Source organism: Rhinoraja longicauda, chromosome 9 (assembly GCF_053455715.1).
Source record: "Rhinoraja longicauda isolate Sanriku21f chromosome 9, sRhiLon1.1, whole genome shotgun sequence".
In the NCBI taxonomy this organism is placed as follows: Eukaryota; Metazoa; Chordata; class Chondrichthyes; order Rajiformes; family Arhynchobatidae; genus Rhinoraja; species Rhinoraja longicauda.
In genome coordinates, this window is record NC_135961.1 from 862,579 (window position 1) to 882,129 (window position 19,551).

At 48.0% G+C, this 19,551-nt stretch overlaps 1 protein-coding gene across 3 annotated transcripts in view; it reads right to left on the reverse strand.

Moving 5' to 3' along the window:
- entpd6 (ectonucleoside triphosphate diphosphohydrolase 6) overlaps positions 1 to 13,561 on the reverse strand; it is a 49,690-nt gene extending 36,129 nt beyond the window's left edge. For 2 of the 3 annotated variants that reach the window (XR_013547611.1, XM_078404672.1), the window contains exons 1-4: positions 13,275 to 13,561; positions 9,971 to 10,047; positions 3,189 to 3,332; positions 1,323 to 1,398 (exon numbers count right to left, since the gene is read on the reverse strand). Coding sequence is in view for 2 of the 3 variants with exons in the window: in XM_078404672.1 (XP_078260798.1) it covers positions 1,323 to 1,398; positions 3,189 to 3,332; positions 9,971 to 10,047; positions 13,275 to 13,494 (517 nt within the window). In the remaining variant the exon portion in view is untranslated. The remainder of the gene's footprint in view (positions 1 to 1,322; positions 1,399 to 3,188; positions 3,333 to 9,970; positions 10,048 to 13,274) is intronic. The other variant, XM_078404673.1, reaches the window with a different exon arrangement.
- Between the last annotated feature and the right edge of the window lie 5,990 nt (positions 13,562 to 19,551).

The window sequence follows — 19,551 nt, forward strand, 5'->3', positions numbered from 1 at the left end:
CCAACCTTCCAAAATCTGTCCAAATGTCTTTTAAAAACCATAATAGTATCCACCTCTATAGCTTCCTGTGGCAGCTCGTTCCATATACCCACCACCCTTTGAGTGACAAAGTTGCCAGAGGTCCCTTTTAAATCTCTCCCCTCTCACCTTAAGCCTGTGCCCTCTAAAACATAGAAACATAGAAAATAGGTGCAGGAGGAGGCCATTTGGCCCTTCGAGCCAGCACCGCCATTCATTGTGAGCATGGCTGATCGTCCACAATCTGTAACCTGTGCCCAACTTCTCCCCATATCCCTTGATTCCATATCCCTTGATTCCCTAGAGTTCTAGCTAACTCTCTTTTAAATTCATCCAGTGAATTGGCCTCCACTGCCCTCTGTGGCAGAGATTTCCACAAATTCACAACTCTCTGGGTGAAAAAGTTTTTTCTCACCTCAGCTTCAAATGGCCACCCCTTTATTCTTAGACTGCGGCCCCTGGTTCTGGACTCCCCCAACATTGGGAACATTTTTCCTGCATCTAGCTTGTCCAGTCCTTTAAGATATACAGTATACGTCTCTATAAGATCCCTTCTCATCCTTCTAAATTCCAGTGAATACAAGCACAGTCTTTCCAATCTTTCCTCAAATGGCAGTCCCACCATCCCGGGGATTAACCAGGTGAACCTACGCTGCACTGCCTCAATAGCAAGGATGTCCTTCTTCAAATTAGGAAACCAAAACTGCACACAATACTCCAGGGCGGCACGGTGGCGCAGTGGTAGAGTTGCTGCTTTACAGCGAATGCAGCGCCGGAGACTCAGGTTCGATCCTGACTACGGGTGCTGCACTGTAAGGAGTTTGTACGTTCTCCACGTGACCTGCGTGGGTTTTCTCCGAGATCTTCGGTTTCCTCCCACACTCCAAAGACGTACAGGTATGTAGGTTAATTGGCTGGGTAAATGTAAAAAATTGTCCCTAGTGGGTGTAGGATAGTGTTAATGTGCGGGGATCGCTGGGCGGCACGGACTTGGAGGGCCGAAAAGGCCTGTTTCCGGCTGTATATATATGATATGATATGATATGTGGTCCCACCAGGGCCCTGTACAACTGCAGAAGGACCTCTTTACTCCTATACTCAAATCTAGCTGTGAACGTTCACTTTAATCCATGCCCCTCATGATCTTGTAACCCTCAGTAAGATCGCCCCTCAGCCTCCTACGCACCTGAGAAAAAAAATGTCCCAGCCTATCCAACCTCTCCCTGTAACGGAAGCCTGCAAGCTTAGTTAACATCCTGGTGAAATATAAATACAAGTCAAATAACAATAAAGTCATATTCTACCTTCATCACTCCCATCCATGATGCTAACACAATCATTTGATACTCGGAAAGGGCTTGATTGAAAGACTTCTTTTACCTGGGGGAATGGATTCAGAAAAACCACAGGAATTAGGCATATTTTCCCCTTGCACCTTGGATCCCCGTGAGTGAGTTACTCCATTCCTGGAGCTCCAGTAAATGCACACTGGCACTGCATTGATCAGAGGAGTGTACCGTCAGAATTGTGGTCCTTTTCTGTCGCCATGAGGGGCTTCACAAGACTGAGGCCTATTTGTACGCACACACACTCACCCTAAAGATGTGACTGTATCCTAAAGATGTGACTGGTCCTCATCAGACAGGAAACGGAGTATAGAACTTGGGACAACAAATGTTGGAGTAACTCCTATCAGGCAATGTTTTGGGTCAGAACCCTTCCTCAGACTGATCTCCATGTTCTACAGAGATGCTGCCTGGACCACTGAGTTACCTCAGCACTTTGTGTCCTTATTTGTAATCCTGCACCTGCAGCGTTTCATTTGCACATAGAAGTCGCTACTGTTTACAATATATATTAATGATTTGGATGATGGAATTAGAAGTAACACCAGCAAGTTTGCAGATGACACAAAGCTGCGTGGCAGTGTGAACTGCGAAGAGGATGTTAGGAGGTTGCAGGGTGACCTGGACAGGTTGAGTGAGTGGGCAGATGCGTGGCAGATGCAGTATAATGTGGATAAATGTGAGGTTATCCACTTTGGCGGCAAAAACAAGGAGGCAGATTATTATCTCAATGGTGTCAGATTAGGTAAAGGGGAAGTGCAACGAGACCTGGATGGCCTTGTACACCAGTCACTAAAAGTGCAGGTCAGTGAAGAAAGCTAATAGCATGTTGGCCTTCATAAAGAGAGGATGTGAGTATAGGCCCTTCTGCAGTTGTACAGGGCCTGGTGAGACCACATCTGGAGTATTGTGTGCAGTTTTGGTCTCTTCATTTGAGGAAGGACATCCTATTGAGGCACACAGTTAATCCCTGGGATGGCGGAACTGTCATACGGAGAAAGATTGGAAAGACTGGGCTTGTATTCACGAGTTTAGAAGGATGAGAGGGGATCTTATAGAGACATATAACATTATAAAAGGACTGGACAAGCTGGATGCAGGAAAAATGTTCCCAATGTTGGGGGAGTCCAGAACCAGGGGCCACAGTCTAAGAATAAAGGGGAGGCCATTTAAAACTGAGGTGAGAAAAAACTTTTTCATCCAGAGAGTTGTGAATTTGTGGAATTCTCTGCCACAGAGGGCAGTGGAGGCCAATTCACTGGATGAATTTAAAAGATAGTTAAATAGAGCTCTAGGGGCTAGTGGAATCAAGGAATATGGGGAGAAGGCAGGCACGGGTTACTGATTGTGGATGATCGGCCATGATCACAATGAATGACGGTGCTGGCTCGAAGGGCCAAATGGCCTCCTCCTGCACCTATTTTCTATGTTTCTAAGTCGGGACGTTATGTTACAGTTGGACAAAACATTGGTGAGGCTGTACTTGGATAGCACACAACAAAAGCTTGTCACTGTATCTCGGTACACCTGACAATAAACTAAATTGAACTGAACTGAACAACAGCATCGTAGAAACAAAGATCAGTCCAGTTTAGTTTATTGTCCATGTGCTGAGGTATAGTGAAAAGAACAGCAGATGCTGGTTTATACAAAAGAATCTCTGGAGAACATGCATGGGTGATGTTTTGGGTCTGGACCCTTCTTCAGACTGGAGAATTGTGTTTAGGATCGTTGCACTCTTTACTTCTGCATCATATTTTATAGGTGTGAGTTCTCCAAATCAACTATTTTATTCAATGTTAGTGACCAGAGTGAGGATATTACCGTATCCAGTAAAAGCTGGGCTTTCTCTCCAGGTAACAGGCGTAAGCCAGCCGTGGCCCTGAGTACTAACGGCGTGCTCGCCCAATGGTCATGAGGAATGGAGCGTTTGGCAACTTCCAGCAGATCCTCAATTCCCGGTGTGCTCTAGGGAATGTAAAGCAAACACAGCCAATGGAGTTAAACAAGACGCATTGAACAAAGAATGACACCAACACTTAGCAATTTACAAACACACCGTGCTTGCTTTACTTTAGTTTAGTTTAGTTTAGAGATACAGTGCGGAAACAGGCCCTTCGGCCCACCGGGTCCGTGCCGACCAGCGATCCCCGCACATTAACACTATCCTACACCCACTGGGGACAATTTTTTACATTTACCAAGCCAATTAACCTACAAACCTGCACGTCTTTGAAGTGTGGGAGGAAACCGAAGATCTCGGAGAAAACCCACGCGGGTCACGGGGAGAACGTGGGGATGGAACCCGGGTCTCCGGCGCTGCATTCACTGTAAGGCAGCAACTCTACCACTGCACCCTTATTAATCAAGCACATTGATGCGGGGATCGCTGGTCGGTGCCGACTGGGTGGGCCGAAGGGCCTGTTTCTGGGCTGTATCTCAAAACTAAAAAATCTAAATTTAGAAACATTCCAGGAGGCTAGATCAGTGGAGGGATTTAAAGAGGTAGATCATTTTTTGAAAGATCATGGGATTGAGGGCTATTTGAAAGAGGCACAGAATTTGCTTTGCATTTAGTTTAAAAATCATAACACGTATGTTGAAGTCTGCAGTCCGTTTAGCCTTGTCAAGGTTCACTTGAAAACCTAGTTTCCTCTGCAATATACATTGTAAGTTGGGCTAGTCATGCCGTCTTCAATTTGAACTATTTATTACTGGAAGCTTTGTTCCTTATGAGCAAATGGATTTCCTGGAAAAAAAGCTGTATAACAGAGGAGCTGTTTCAAAACTAGCAGAAAGGCATTTCAACTGAAAAACACTTTTTTTCACCAAATTTGGAATTTGGACACAAGTTACAAAGAAATGTGAGGTGTTGCATTTTCAGAAGTCTAACATGGTCAGGACCTACACAGTGAATGGTAGAGCTCTGGGGAGTGTTGTAGAGCAGAGGGATCTAGGAATGCATGTGCATGGTTCCTTGAAGGTGGAATCACGGGTAGATAAGGTGGTCAAAAAGGCTTTTGGCACAATGGCCTTCATCAGTCAGAGTATTAAGTATAGAAGTTGGGAGGTCATGTTGCAGTTGTATAAGAAAAAATGTTGTCAAGCTGGAAAGAGTACTGAGATGATTTACAAGGAGGTTGCCAGGACTAGAGGGTCTGAGCTCTAGGGAGAGGTTGAGTAGGCTGGGACTCTATTCCTTGGAGCACAGGAGGATGAGGGGTGATCTTATAGAGGTGTATAAAATTATGAGAGGAATAGATCGGGTAGATGCAGAGTCTCTTGCCCAGAGTAGGGGAATCGAGGACCAGAGGACATAGGTTCAAAGTGAAGGGGAAAAGATTTAATAGAAATCTGATGATCAAATTTTTCACACAGAGGGTGGTGGGTGTATGGAACAAGCTGCCAGAGGAGGTAGTTGAGGCTGGGATTATCTGAAAGTTTAAGAAACAGTTAGACAGGTACATGGATAGGACAGGTTTGGAGGGATATGGGCCATACGCGGGCAGGTTGGACTAATCTAACTTGCACATGTTGGCCGGTGTGGCCAAGTTGGCCCGAAGGGTCTGTTTCCACGCTGTATCACTCTGTGACTCTATGAAGGGCCTGTTTCCACACTGTGTCATTCTGTGACTCTATGAAGGGCCTGTTTCCACACTGTGTCACTCTATGACTCTAAGTTTAGAAGTTTGGAATTTAGAAGACTGAGGGGGGATCTTATTGAAACATATAAAATTCTTAAGGGGTTGGAGAGGCTAGATGCGGGAAGATTGTTCCCGATGTTGTGGAAGTCCAGGACCAGGGGTCACAGCTTAAGGATAAGGGGGAAGTCTTTTAGGACCGAGATGAGAAAACATTTCTTCACACAGAGAGTGGTGAGTCTGTGGAATTCTCTGCCACAGAAGGTAGTTGAGGTCAGTTCATTGGCTATATTTAAGAGGGAGTTAGATGTGGCCCTTGTGGCTAAAGGGATCAGGGGGTATGGGGAGAAGGCAGGTACAGGTTACTGAGCTGGATGATCAGCCATGATCATATTGAATGGCGGTGCAGGCTCGAAGGGCCGAATGGCCTACTCCTGCACCTATTTTCTATGTTTCTATGTTTCTAATACAAACTCGTGGTCCAAGGTAATTAATGTGATTGGAATCAGAGAATGTTCAAGTGTCAACAGTGAGCTCAGGTTCATCACTATTTTGTTTAATATTGCTATCTTAAAAGTCCTTTCATGTTTATAGTATACATTAATGACATGGAGGTATGATAAGTGAATCTCTCGATGGTACGAACATTGGTGGTACCATTGACAGCCAGGAGGGCAAAGGTACAGCACCACATACAGTGCGTTCAGAAAGTATTCAGACCTCTTCACTTTTTCCACATTTTGCTACGTTACAGCCTTATGTTAAAATGGATTTAATTCTCTTTTTTTATCATCAATCTACACACAATACCCCATAATAAAAAAGCAAAAACAGTTGCAAAGTAATTAAAAAGAAATAACTGAAATATCACATTTACATAAGTGTTCAGACCTTTTGCTATGACATTCAAAATTGAGCTTAGGTTCATCCTGTTTCCATTGATTATCCTTGAGATGCTTCTTCAACTTGATTTGAGTCCACCAGTGGTAAATTAAATTGATTGGACATGATTTGGAAAGGCACACACCTGTCTATATAAGGTCCCACAGTTGACAGTGCATGTCAGAGCAAAAACCAAGCCATGAAGACGAAGGAATTGTCCGTAGACCTCCGAGACAGGATTGTGTCGAGACACAGATCTGGGGAAGGGTATAAAACAATTTCTGCAACATTGCAAGTCCCGAAGAATGGAGGAACTTTGGAACCACCAGGACTCTTCATAGAGCTGGCTGCCCAGCCAAACTGAGCAATCGGGGGAGAAGGGCCTTGGTCAGGGAGGTGACCAAGAACCCGATGGCCACTCTGACAGAGCTCCAGAGTTCCTCTGTGTAGATGGCAGAACCTTCCAGAAGGACAACTATATCTGCAGCACTCCACCAATCAGGCTCAGTAAAAGGCACATGACAGCCCGCTAGGAGTTTGCCAAACAGCACCTAAAGGACTCTCAGACCATGAGAAACAAGATTCTCTGGTCTGATGAAACCAAGATTGAACTCTTTGGCCTGAATGCCAAGCGGCACCGCTCATCACCTGGCCAATACCATAGTAAAGTGAAGCATGGTGGTGGCAGCATCATGCTGTGTTCAGCAGCAAGAACTGGGAGACTAGTCAGGATCGAGGGAAAGATGAACAGAGCAAAGTACAGAGAGATACAGGGGGGGGGGGGGGGGGGGGGAATGGGAACTGTAAATGTAAAGTTGTCTCTCCCAAACGGAGACGCGACCTTTTGTTTCTGGGTGGTGTCTCCGTTAACGCTGCGGCCTCCCATCGGCCAAACCCCTGGAGCTGGCGGCCTCCAGCTGGGACTCGCCTGTGGAGGCTCCGGCCGCGTGGACGTCTGAAGCTCGCAGCCCTCTGGGTGGGGGCCGACATCGGGAGCTCCGGCAGCGGCAGCGGCTTCGCCCGCCCCGAATCGCGGGGCTTGGGTCGGCCCACCGCGGACCTTTCACCGTCTGGCGTGGCCTGGAACCGGCCGTGTGATTTTCTCTGCCCGGCGGGTGCTTCAATGTCGGGAGCCACGACCGCCCCGACGTGGCAACTTCAACAGCCTGACCGCGGGAGAAGACGGCAGGGGAAGAGAAAAAGACATTCTGGCCTTCCATCACAGTGAGGAGGGACTGGAGGAGACTCACTGTGATGGATGTTTCTTTTTGTTTGGTGTTGGTTTGTGATTGTGTGTGTTATTGCTTATTTTTATTGCTCTTATTGTTGGACTGTGGGTAATCTTTCATTTCACTGCACATTTATGTGTATGTGACAAATAAACTTGACTATTGACATTAAACTGCATCTGCCATGCATCTGCCCATTTCACAACCTGTCCAAGTCACCCTGCATCCTCATAGCATCCTCCTCACAGTTCACACTGCCACCTAGTTTCGTATCATCCGCAAATTTGCTCATGTTACCTTTAATCCCTTGATCTAAGTCATTAATGTATATTGTAAATAGCTGCGGTCCCAGCACCGAGCCTTGCGGTAGGTACCCCACTAGTCACTGCCTGCCATTCTGAAAGGGACTCGTTAATCCCTACTCTTTGTTTCCTGTCTGCCAACCAATTTTCTATCCATGTCAGCACCCTACCCCCAATACCATGTGCTCTAATCTTGCCCACTAATCTCCTATGTGGGACCTTATCAAAGGCTTTCTGAATGTCCAGGTACACATCCACTGGCTCTCCCTTGTCCATTTTCCTAGTTACATCCTCAAAAAATTCCAGAAGATTAGTCAAGCATGATTTCCCCTTTGTAAATCCATGCTGACTCAGAACGATCCTGTTACTGCTATCCAAATGCTCCACAATTTCTTCTTATATAATTGAATCCAGCATCTTCCCCACCACTGATGTCAGGCTAATTGGTCTATAATTTCCCATTTTCTCTCTCCCTCCTTTCTTAAAAAGTGGGATAACATTAGCTACCCTCCAATCCACAGCTACCCTCCAATCCTGAATCTATAGAATATTGGAAAATGATCACCAATGCGTCCACGATTTCTAGAGCCACTTCCTTAAGTACCCTGGGATGCAGACCATCAGGCCCTGGGGATTTATCAGCCTTCAGTCCCATCAGTGTACCAACACCATTTCCTACCTAATGTGAATTTCCTTCAGTTCCTCCGTTACCCTAGGATCTCTGGCCACTAGAACATCTGGGTGATTGTTTGTATCTTCCTTAGTGAAGACAGATCCAAAGTACCTGTTCAACTCGTCTGCCATTTCCTTGTTCCCCATAATAAATTTACCTGCTTCTGTCTTCAAGGGACCCACATTTGTCTTAACTATTTTTTTCCTCTTCACATACCTAAAGCTTTTACTATCCTCCTTTATATTATTGGCTAGCTTACCCTCATACCTCATCTTTTCTCTCCGTATTGCCTTTTTAGTTATCTTCTGTTGCTCTTTAAAAGAGTCCAATCCTCTGGCTTCCCACTCTTCTTTGCTATGTTATACTCTTGTCTTTTATTTTTATACTGTCCTTGACTTCCCTTGTCAGCCACGGTCGCCTCTTACTCCCCTTAGAATCTTTCTTCCTCTTTGGAATGAACTGATCCTGTACCTTCTGTATTAGAAATACCTGCCATTGCTGTTCCACCATCTTCCCTGCTAGGGTATCCCTGCTAGGGAACGTACAAACTCCATCCATAGTCAGGATCCAACCCAGGTCTCTGGCGCTGTAAGGCAGCAACTCTACCGCTGCCCGACAAGCATAAGGTGGATGGTCAAAGTCTTTATGTAAGAGTAGCGGAATCTAAACCTAGAAGGCATAGTTTAAGGTGAGAGGGGAACGTTTGATAGGAATCTGAGGAGCAACTTTGCACACAGAGGTAGGTGGGTGCATGGAACGCTGCCAGAGGAGGTAGCTGAGGTGGGTACAATAGCAACATTTGAAAGACATTTGGACTGTACATGAACAGAAACGGTTTAGAAGGATGTGCGCCACATGGGACTAGCTCAGATAGACATCCTGATCGGCATGGACAAGTTGGACTAAAGGGCCTGTTTCCTTGTTATAGAAACATAGAAAATAGGTACAGGAGGAGGCCATTTGGCCCTTCGAGCCAGCACCACCATTCATGTTTGATCATGTGATCATGTTTGATCATCCACAATCAGTAACCCGTGCCTGCCTTCTCCCCATATCCCTTGATTCTGCTAGCCCCAAGAGCTCTATCTAACTCTCTTTTAAATTCATCCAGTGAATTGGCCTCCACTGCCCTCTGTGGCAGAGAATTCCACAAATTCACAACTCTCTAGGTAAAAAAAAAATTCTCACCTCAGTTTTAAATGGCCTCCCCTTTATTCTTAGACTGTGTGGGCCCTGGTTCTGGACTCCCCCAACATTGGGAACATTTTTCCTGCATCTATATACGTCTATGACTCTAATTCCATCCTTGGCCTCCTACACTTGTTAGGACTGCAGCCTCAGTCACTGTATATATGGCAAAGCTGCAGGTTCAAGATCAAGGGCGTTCATTGTTCTGGGGTCTACTTGCCTTTCGCTGAGGCCTTCCTCAAACAAGTAAATACTGTCTATTCCAGATATTCCACTCTTCACGCCTCTGCTTCTCTGATGCACCTGGCAATACTATACCTGGACTAAGGTTTCATATATTTACTAGTCTCATCATTAACTATTTGCCTCTAATTTTTCCAGTTCTTGAATGTCATCAGACAGAAACATTATTTCACAAAATGCTGGAGTAACTCAGCAGGTCAGGCAGCATCTCAGGAGAGAAACGTCACCTATCCATGTTCTCCAGAGATGCTGCCTGACCTCCTGAGTTACTCCAGCATTTTGTGAATAAATACCTTCGATTTGTACCAGCATCTGCAGTTATTTTCTTACACTAGACAGAAACATTAACTACACCGCTACAGCCACTTCCAATCTGCCCAGTGCTGACTATTTTTCCCGATGTTGCAGAGTTTTTTTATTTACTTAAAAAGAAAACACACAAAGTTACCAGTTCGGGCTTGTCCGAATATGCTGATAATCCTGGCTTCAAGGCTTTGAAAATTTCATTTGCAAGTTTAGGAGATTCTGTTGAAAGGAAACAATTTTAGATGATTGACTTATCAGACTTTTCACATCAATTACAAAAACATTCAGCAATATATATATTTACTGATTGACTTGGTATTGGTTTAGACATAGAAAATAGGTGCAGGAGTCGGCTGGAGGAAATACCGGAGCACCCGGAGGAAACCCATGTGGTCACAGGGAGAACGTGCAAACTCCACACAAACAGTTCTCGTTCTTAAATGCCAGCAATAAGACACAATACCATACAAATTATAGCATTATTATTACATTATAATTGCCATTACAGGAGGGATTAAAACACAAAGAGCTGGAGTAACTCAGCGGGTCAGGCAGCATCTGTGGAGAACATGGATAGGTGACGTTTCACAGAGTGCTGGAGTAACTCAGCGGGTCAGGCAGCATCTGTGGTGGGAACATGGATAGGTGACGTTTCACAGTGCTAGAGTAACTCAGCGGGTCAGGCATGCTGGAGAACATGGATAGGTGATGTTGTCTGTGGAGAACATGGATAGGTGACGTTTCACAGAGTGCTGGAGTAACTCAGCGGGTCAGGCAGCCTCTGTGGAGAACATAGATAGGTGACGTTTCACAGAGTGCTGGAGTAACTCAGCGGGTCAGGCATCATCTGTGGAGAACATAGATAGGTGACGTTTCACAGAGTGCTGGAGTAACTCAGCGGGTCAGGCAGCATCTGTGGAGAACATGGATAGGTGACGTTTCACAGAGTGCTGGAGTAACTCAGCGGGTCAGGCAGCATCTGTGGAGAACATAGATAGGTGACGTTTCACAGAGTGCTGGAGTAACTCAGCGGGTCAGGCAGCATCTGTGGAGAACATAGATAGGTGACGTTTCGGGTCGGGACACTTCTTCAGACTGATGTAGGGGGGAGAAAGCTGGGAAAGAGAGGTGGGGGTGAGCAAAGCCAGGCAAGTGGTAGGTGGGTACTGGGGGGGGGGGGGGGTGATTGGCAGATAGAGGGACACAGACCAGAGAAGAAAATGTTAGAATTTTTTTGAGGATGTAACAAGTAGAATGGATAAGGGAGAGCCAATGGATGTGGTGTATCTGGCCTTTTAAAAAAAGCCTTTGACAAGGTCCCACACAAGAGATTAGTGGGCAAAATTAGAGCACATGGTATTGGGGGTAGGGTATTGACATGGATAGAGAACTGGTTGGCAGACAGGAAGCAAAGAGTAGGGATTAACGGGTCCTTCTCAGAATAGCAGGTAGTGGCAAGTGGGGTACCGCAAGTCTTCGTGCTGGGACCCCAGGTATTGACAATATATATTAACAATTTAGACGTGGGAATTAAATGTGACATCTCCAAGATTGCGGAAGACACAAAGCTGGGTGGCAGTGTGAGCTGTGAGGAGGATGCTATGAGGCTGCAGGGTGACTTGGACAGGTTGGGTGAGTGGGCAGATGCATGGCAGATGCAGTATAATGTGGTTAAATATGACATTATCCACTTTGGTGGCAAGAACGGGAAGGCAGATTATTATCTGAATGGTGTCCGGCTAGGAAAAGGGGGAAGTGCAATGAGACCTAGGTGTCCTAGAACATCAGTAACTGAAAGTAAGCATGCAGGTACAGCAGGCAGTGAAGAAAGCTAATGGCATGTTGGCCTTCATTGTGAGAGGATTTGAGTTTAGGAGCAAGGGCAGTTGTATAGGGCCCTGGTGAGACCGCATCTGGAGTATTGTGTGCAGTTTTGGTCTCCTAATTTGAGGAAGGACATTCTAGCTCTTGAGGGAATGCAGTGTAGGTTCACGAGGTTAATTCCCAGGATGGTGGGTCTGACATATGATGAAGGAATGGATCGACTGGGCTTGTATTCACTGGAATTTAGAAGAATGTGAGGGGATCTAAATAGAAACATATAAAATTATAAAAGGATTGGACAGGCTAGACGCAGGAAAAATGTTCCCGACGTGGGGAAGTCCAGAACCAGGGGCCACAGTTTAAGAATAAGGGGTAGGCCATTTAGGACTGAGATGAGGAAAAACATTTTCAGCCAAAGAGTTGTGAATTTGTGGAATTCTCTGCCACGGAATCCAATTTACTGGAGAGTTAGATTTAACTCTTAGGGCTAAAGGATTCAAGGGATATGGGGGGAAAGCAGGAACAGGGGATACTGATTTTAGATGATCAGCCATGAACATGGTGGTCATGGCTTGAAGGGCTGAATGGCCTACTCCTGCACCTATTTTTCTATGTTCTATGTTTCTATGAAAAGTTGGGTATAGGAATGAACTGCAGATGCCGGTTTAAATCGAAGATAGACACACAATGCTGGAGTAACTCAGTGGGACAGGCAGCATCTCTGGAGCTGGAGTTACTCCAGCATTTTGTGCCCTCCAGAGATGCTGCCTGTCCCGCTGAGTTACTACAGCTTTTTGTCTCACAATAGGGTGTCAGATAAGGAGTGAAATGTAAACCGGAGGGAGGGATATGGGTGGTAGGGGCCGGTGAAGGGGGCAGGATATGGGTGGTAGGGGCCGGTGAAGGGGGCAGGATATGGGTGGTAGGGGCCGGTGAAGGGGGCAGGATATGGGTGGTAGGGGCCGGTGAAGGGGGCAGGATATGGGTGGTAGGGGCCGGTGAAGGGGGCAGGATAGTGGGGAAAGGGTGCATACATGCCCAGGTTGGGGTACAGGAATTATGCTGTTCACTGCTGTCAATGTTCATACCAACGTCATTATGCAATCTATATACTAAAACTCTCGTTTGTTTGTTCCTGAACTACAGCCAAAACGGTAGACGATAGCGCGACAAGTTTAGGCCCACCTTACTCACCATCTTCCCTTTGGTGCTAATGGAAGAAGTTAAATCGGTTATATTCACATTTTAAAGTTTAAATCTAAGACCTAGGGACGAGGGAGGATAAGGGGGGTTGAGGGGGATGGAGTGGGGGGGGGGGGGGGGAGGAGGCGGGAGGGGAGTAGTGGAGGGGGGAGGGGAGGGGGAGGTAGGGGGTAAAGGGGCAGGGGTTGAGGGGGATGGAGTGGGGGGGGGGAGGAGGCGGGAGGGGAGTAGTGGAGGGGGGAGGTGAGGGGGAGGTAGGGAGAGGGGGTAGGGGGTAAAGGGGCAGGGGTAGAAGGGCATGGGGAAGGGGGAGGGGGGGGGGGAGGGGGGGGAGGGAGAGTGGGAGTGGGTGCTGTACCAATGCAGGAGAGGTTTGGGCCCAACGGGTCCACTTGGTCTAGTATCATTTAAAATCCTACCGTTTGTAGTCTGGGTAAACTTGAACACATGGATGCGTGTGCCAGTGCTGCCAGCATCAAACATGATGCCATAGAAGGCCTGAGCAGTGGGCTGTTGGCCAGTTGCCTGCAGGTGGAATCCAAACCCCTTCTGGATCTTTTGCAAAGGATTCTTTTGATACATGTAGAGGCACAGGCAAATGAACAGGACAAAAACAAAGGCCAGTTTTGGTAACTTCATGGTTCCCCGCAATTAAATACATATTTCATTTGCATCAGTTCCACACGTGGATTACATAACACGGTCTGGAACCTGTCATAGAAACACAGAAAATAGGCAGAAAAAATAAAAGATTAATTGGTTTCATCAATTGTAGTGAAAGATTTTTCCCTTTACTGAAGCAGAATATATCTTTTTTAACAGTAAGACCAAGATTTCAATGTCAAAAAAACAAAGATAACACGTGTGTTCTGCAAAATTGGAATTAAAAACACAATGTGCTGGAAATACTCTGGGGGTCAGGCAGCTGCTAGACACAAACTGAGCAAAGCACAACTGCTGGAGGATCTCCCAGGAGTGTAGAGGTTGGGAGGTCATGTTGTAGTTGTCTAAGATGTTGGTGAGGCCGCACTTAGAGTATTGCGTTCAGTTCTGGGCATGTTATAGGAAAGATGTTGTCAAGCTGTGAAGGGTACACAGAAGATTTACGAGGATGTTGCCAGGACTAGAGGGTGTGAGCTATAGGGAGAGGTTGAGCAGGCTGGGTCTCTATTCCATGGAGCACAGGAGGATGAGGGGGAATCGTGTAGAGGAGTATAATATCATGAGAGGAATAGATTGGGTAGATGCACAGAGTCTCTAGCCAGGGTAGGGGAATCGAGGACCAGAGGACATAGGTTCAAGGTGAAGGGGAAAAGATTTAATAGGAATCTGAGGGATAGCTTTTTCACACAGAGGGTGGTGGGTGTATGGAACAAGCTGCCAGAGGAGGTAGTTGAGGCTGGGACTATCCCAACGTTTAAGAAACAGTTAGACAGGTTTGAAGGGATATGGACCAAGCGCAGGCAGGTGGGACAAGTGTAGCTGGGACATGTGTGGGCAAGTTGGGCTGAAGTGGGGGGTTTCCACGTTCTAACACTCTATGACTCTCTGAGTTCCCAGGACACTCCTAGGAAGCCACGGCCCTTGTGAAGTTGGGCGGAGGGTCCCCATGGCCGGAGCCATCAGGAGAGGACCCGGGCGACATTTGGGGAAGGGGCTGGCGGTCCAGGACACGGGCAGGCACTGGCGGTCTAGGTCATGGGCGGGCACTGGCAGTCCAGGTCACGGCGGGCACTGGCGGTCTAGGTCATGGGCGGGCACTGGCGGTCTAGGTCATGGGCGGGCACTGGTGGTCCAGGTCACTGGCGGTCCAGGTCACTGGCGGTCCAGGTCATGACCGGGCACTGGCGGTCCAGGTCATGGGTGGTCCAGGTCATGGGCAGGCACTGGCGGTCCAGGTCATGGGCGGTCCAGGTCATGGGCAGGCACTGGCGGGTCCAGGTCATGGGCGGGCACTGGCGGTCCAGGTCACTGGCGGTCCAGGTCATGGGCGGGCACTGGTGGTCCAGGTCATGGGCAGGCACTGGCGGTCCAGGTCATGGGTGGGCACTGGCGGTCCAGGTCATGGGCGGGCACTGGCGGTCCAGGTCGGAGATGGGCCGGCAAAAAACGGAGGGGGACCCGGCGTGGGGGGGGGGGGGGGGGGAGAACAAAAGAGGACCAGTGGGGACTGACTGGAATACGTTGTAACTTTATCAGCGGCCGATACGTGGCAACTCTAACGGCTCGGTAGTGCAGCGGTAGTGTTGCTGCCTTACAGCGAATGCAGCGCCGGAGACCCGGGTTCCATCCCCACTACGGGTGCTGTCTGTACGGAGTTTGTACGTTCTCCCCGTGACCTGCATGGATTTTCTCCGAAATCTTCGGTTTCCTCCCACACTCCAAAGACGTGCAGGTTTGTAGGTTAATTGACTTGGTAAATATAAACATTGTCCCTAGTGGGGTGTAGGATAGTGTTAGTGTGCGGGGATCGCTGGTCGGCACGGACCCAGTGGGCCGAAGGGCCTGTTTCTGCACTGTATCTCTAAACTAAACCTGTTCTACAGGTGACACCACTGTGCTGGGCCGAACCACAAACAATAAGAAGGCGATGTGCAGGAAGGAGATAGAAAACTTAGTTACATGGTCTCAGGATAATAACCTCCCTCAATGTCGGCAAGATGACGGAGCTAGTTATTGACTCCAGGAAGCGTGGTGGAGTACATGCTCCAATCAGCATCAGTGGTGTAGATGTGGAAACGGTTGAGAGCTTCACGTTCCTTGGCATTGATAGACACAAAAAGCTGGAGTATCTCAGAGGGACAGGCAGCATCTCTGGAGAGAAGGAATGGGTGACGATTCAGGTCGAGACCCTTCTTTGATGTTACTAACGATCAGTCATGGACCAAGCACATTGATGTAACAGCCAAGAAGGCACACCAGCTGAGGAGACTGAGCAAATTCAGCATGTCTCCAATGACTCTTAGAAACTTCTGCAGATGCACCATAGCAGGCCGTGAGTGAGGTAAAGAAAAGAGGAAAAGAGCCGAGCACTAGAGCAAGGTGTACAACGGGGGTCAAAAATTGGACAATGTTTGAAAATCTACGCACAAAATTACCAGTTTCAAGCCTCTTTTAGTGCGTTTCAAAGTAAAAACAGACATTACAAAATAATGTGAATATGTCACTGTACACTAATAACATTTTGAAGTAAATTCGCACATTAATTGATAATCAGCCAAAAAGGTAATTGGCTTTTCTGCTGTGTTTTATATTTTAACCCTGTCTTAATTGATTTAGTTATATAATCTTGGACTTAAGTTTAATATTTACTCATTACAGTTCCACCACTGATTTTCTGGCACTCTTGGTTCCAGAGCTTTGCTGGTTTATCCAGCTGGCCAAGGAAGTCGCTCGGCTATGGGGATAGATGTGCTGGCTCCAGCTGGGCTGGAGTTCCACAGCCCCGGCCACAGGTTGCAAATTCAACCCACCCAGGGATCGTACACTTGGAACAGCAAAAGGTTCATGGACTTTAAGGACTTTCAAGGTCAAAAAATCCCATTTTCAAGGACCCAAAATTGATGTTTTTTTCCAGTTTTTCTCCATATAAGGTAAGAAAAGAGCAAGAGAGGGGGGGTAGAGAGAGAGAGAGGGGGGGGGGGTAGAGAGAGAGGGGGGTTAGAGGGAGGGGGGTTGGGGTAGAGCGAGAGAGGGGGTAGAGAGAGGGGGGGTAGAGAGAGAGAGAGGGGGTAGTTCGAGAGGGGGGTTAGAGAGAGGGGGGGTTGGGGGTAGAGCGAGAGAGGGGGTAGAGAGAGGGGGGTAGAGAGAGGAGGTAGAGAAGGGATAGAGAGAGAGAGGGAGGGGGGTAGAGAGAGGGGTAGACAGAGGGGGTAGAGAGAGAGAGGGAGGGGGTAGAGGGGTGAGAGGGGTAGAGGGAGAGGGGGGTAGAGAGAGGAGGGTAGAGAGAGGGGGTAGAGAGAGGAGGTAGAGAGAGGGGGGTAGAGAGAGGGGGGTAGAGAGAGGGGGGTAGAGAGAGGGGGTAGAGAGAGGTAGGGGGGTAGAGAGAGGGGGTAGAGAGAGGGGGTAGAGAGAGGGGGTAGAGATGAGGGGGGGAAGAGAGAGGGCGGGAGAGAGAGGGCGGGAGAGAGAGAGGGAGGGAGTAAGAGGGGGTAGAGAGAGGGAGAGAGGGGGGGTAGAAGAGGGGGGGTAGAGAGAGAGGGTAGAGAGAGTGGGAGGGGAGAGAGGGGGTGTAGAGAGGGGGATAGAGAGAGGGGGGTAGAGAGAGGGGGTAGAGAGAGAGTGGAGGGGGTAGAGAGAGGGGGTGTAGAGAAGAGAGGGGGATAGAGAGAGAGGGATAGAGAGAGAGGGGGTAGGGAGAGAGAGTTGGGGGTAGAGAGTCGGGGGGGTACAGGGAGCAGTGGAGTGAGAGTGGGAGCGCACGGAGGGAGAGGGTGTCAGAGGGTCCGGTGTGAAGGCGCGCCACCACTTGCGGGGGCTGCTCCCTCCCTCTCTCCCCCTTTCTCTCTCTCCCCCTCTCCCCCCTCTCCCTCCCCCTCTCTCCTCCCCTCTTCTCCTCCCCTCTCTCTCCCCCCCCCCCCCTCTCTCTCCCCCTCTCTCTCCCCCCCCTCTCTCTCCCCCCTCTCTCTCCCCCAGCGCCAGAGAGATCTGCGCCGGGTCCTCCCCTCAGCGAAATACCAACAAACACAAGTGTTGTGGTTGTTGTTCAGAAGCCCCGGGGTGAGCGGTGGTGACGACGAGGGGGAAATAGGCGACAAAGACAAACATGTCTAACAATGTTTCCCGACTTTTAATAAAAACACGCACGGGATCTTATCGAAAACGTATAAGATTATTAAGGGGTTGGACACGTTAGAGGCAGGAAACATGTTCCCAATGTTGGGGGAGTCCAGAACCAGGGGCCACAGTTTAAGAATAAGGGGTAGGCCAGTTCGAACGGAGATGAGGAAAAACGTTTTCAGTCAGAGAGTTGTGAATCTGTGGAATTCTCTGCCTCAGAAGGCAGTGGAGGCCAATTCTCTGAATGCATTCAAGAGAGAGCTAGATAGAGCTCTTAATGATAGCGGATTCAGGGGTATGGGGAGGAAGGCAGGAACGGGGTACTGATTGAGAATGATCAGCCATGATCACATTGAATGGTGGTGCTGGCTCGAAGGGCCGAATGGCCTCCTCCTGCACCTATTGTCTATTGTCTATAAACGATGAAAAAAGCCACATTGCATGAATTACTACTTTTATTCTGAAAACGTTTCAAGGACTTTCAAGGACCTATGATAAATCCAAGGACTTTCAAGGCCTTTGAAAACAGTTTCAAATTCAAGAACTTTCAAGGACCGTACCAGCCCTGCCACCGATCGTCCTTGGAAGTCCTGATGAGGTGGAGATTGGCTGCCTTGCCCAGCGGAGGTGCCACATTTTCGGGGAGACTGCCAGGGCTCGGGGGGGGGGGACGGGGACGGGACGATGACTTCTCGAGGAACCCGTCGCGACCTCTAGCAGAACCTAGTGTTCATTACAAGTCTATACATCGTTACTTTTTCCTTTTTCTCGATCCGATTTCTCCCGTTTATTTGGCAAAGTGAAAAACGCAGGAAACCATGCAAAAAGCACGGAAAATGGATTTTAAAAACACGGAAATCCGCGGAAAGGCGGAAACTTCCCATTCCTGCCATAGACGTCATGCTGTTGGGTTGCAACACAGCTTGGTTTGGGAACAGCTCTGTCCAATAACATCAGAAATGGCACAGAATGGTAGACGTAGCCCAGTCCCTCTCGCAGACCAATGTTTGATGGCACCATGCAGGTTTGAGAAAGTAGAATAAAGAACTGGTGTGATCGGGTGATCGATGTTCAACATGGACTCAGTGGGCCAAAGTTCCTGTTTCCATGCTGCATCTCGAAAAACTACATTTTATCCGAATCTAACTGGGACTGCCATTTTTTCAGAGGGAGAGGAGAGGCAAGGAACTGCAGGGGCTGGTTCACAAAAATAAGACACAAACTGCTGGAGTAACTCAGCAGGTCAGACAGCATCTCGGGGAAACATTGAATGGATTAGTCTGAAGAAGGTTCCGACCCGAAATATCACCAGAGATGCTGCCTGACCTGTAGAGTTACTCCAGCACTTTAAGTATTTTGTTTGCCAATTTTAAGTGTTATATATTCCGAGGTAAAGTTTAAGATGAAAAGTGCCCAAGAAAATTATGAAGACTTGGGGCTGGTCTGTAGTGCTGTTGGAGTCTATGAGGCCCAGCGGTCTGATGAATGGCTTTACAGTGGGCTTCTTAAGTCACAGAGGCAGACGTACGCCTTTATGAATGGTTCAAGTATATTTGCAAATTGAATCTAATGTGCAAAACAAAATTACTCACTAGTGACTTTATTTCTGAACAAGTGAGATTTAGGCTTAGTGGGTAAAGGTGCCATTTAGGAATGGCTTTAGTGCCAGGATTGATTAACTTTAGTTTTAGTTTGAGCTTTTCAGTTTTAGAGATACATCGCGGAAACAGGCCCCTTCGGCCCACCGGGTCCGCGCCCGACCAGCGATCCCAGCACATTAACACTATCCTACACACACTAGGGACAATTTTTACATTTACCAAGCCAATTAACCCACAACCCTGTACATCTTTAGAGTGTGGGAGGAAACCGAAGATCTCGAGAAAACCCACGCAGGTCACGGGGGGAAGAACGTAC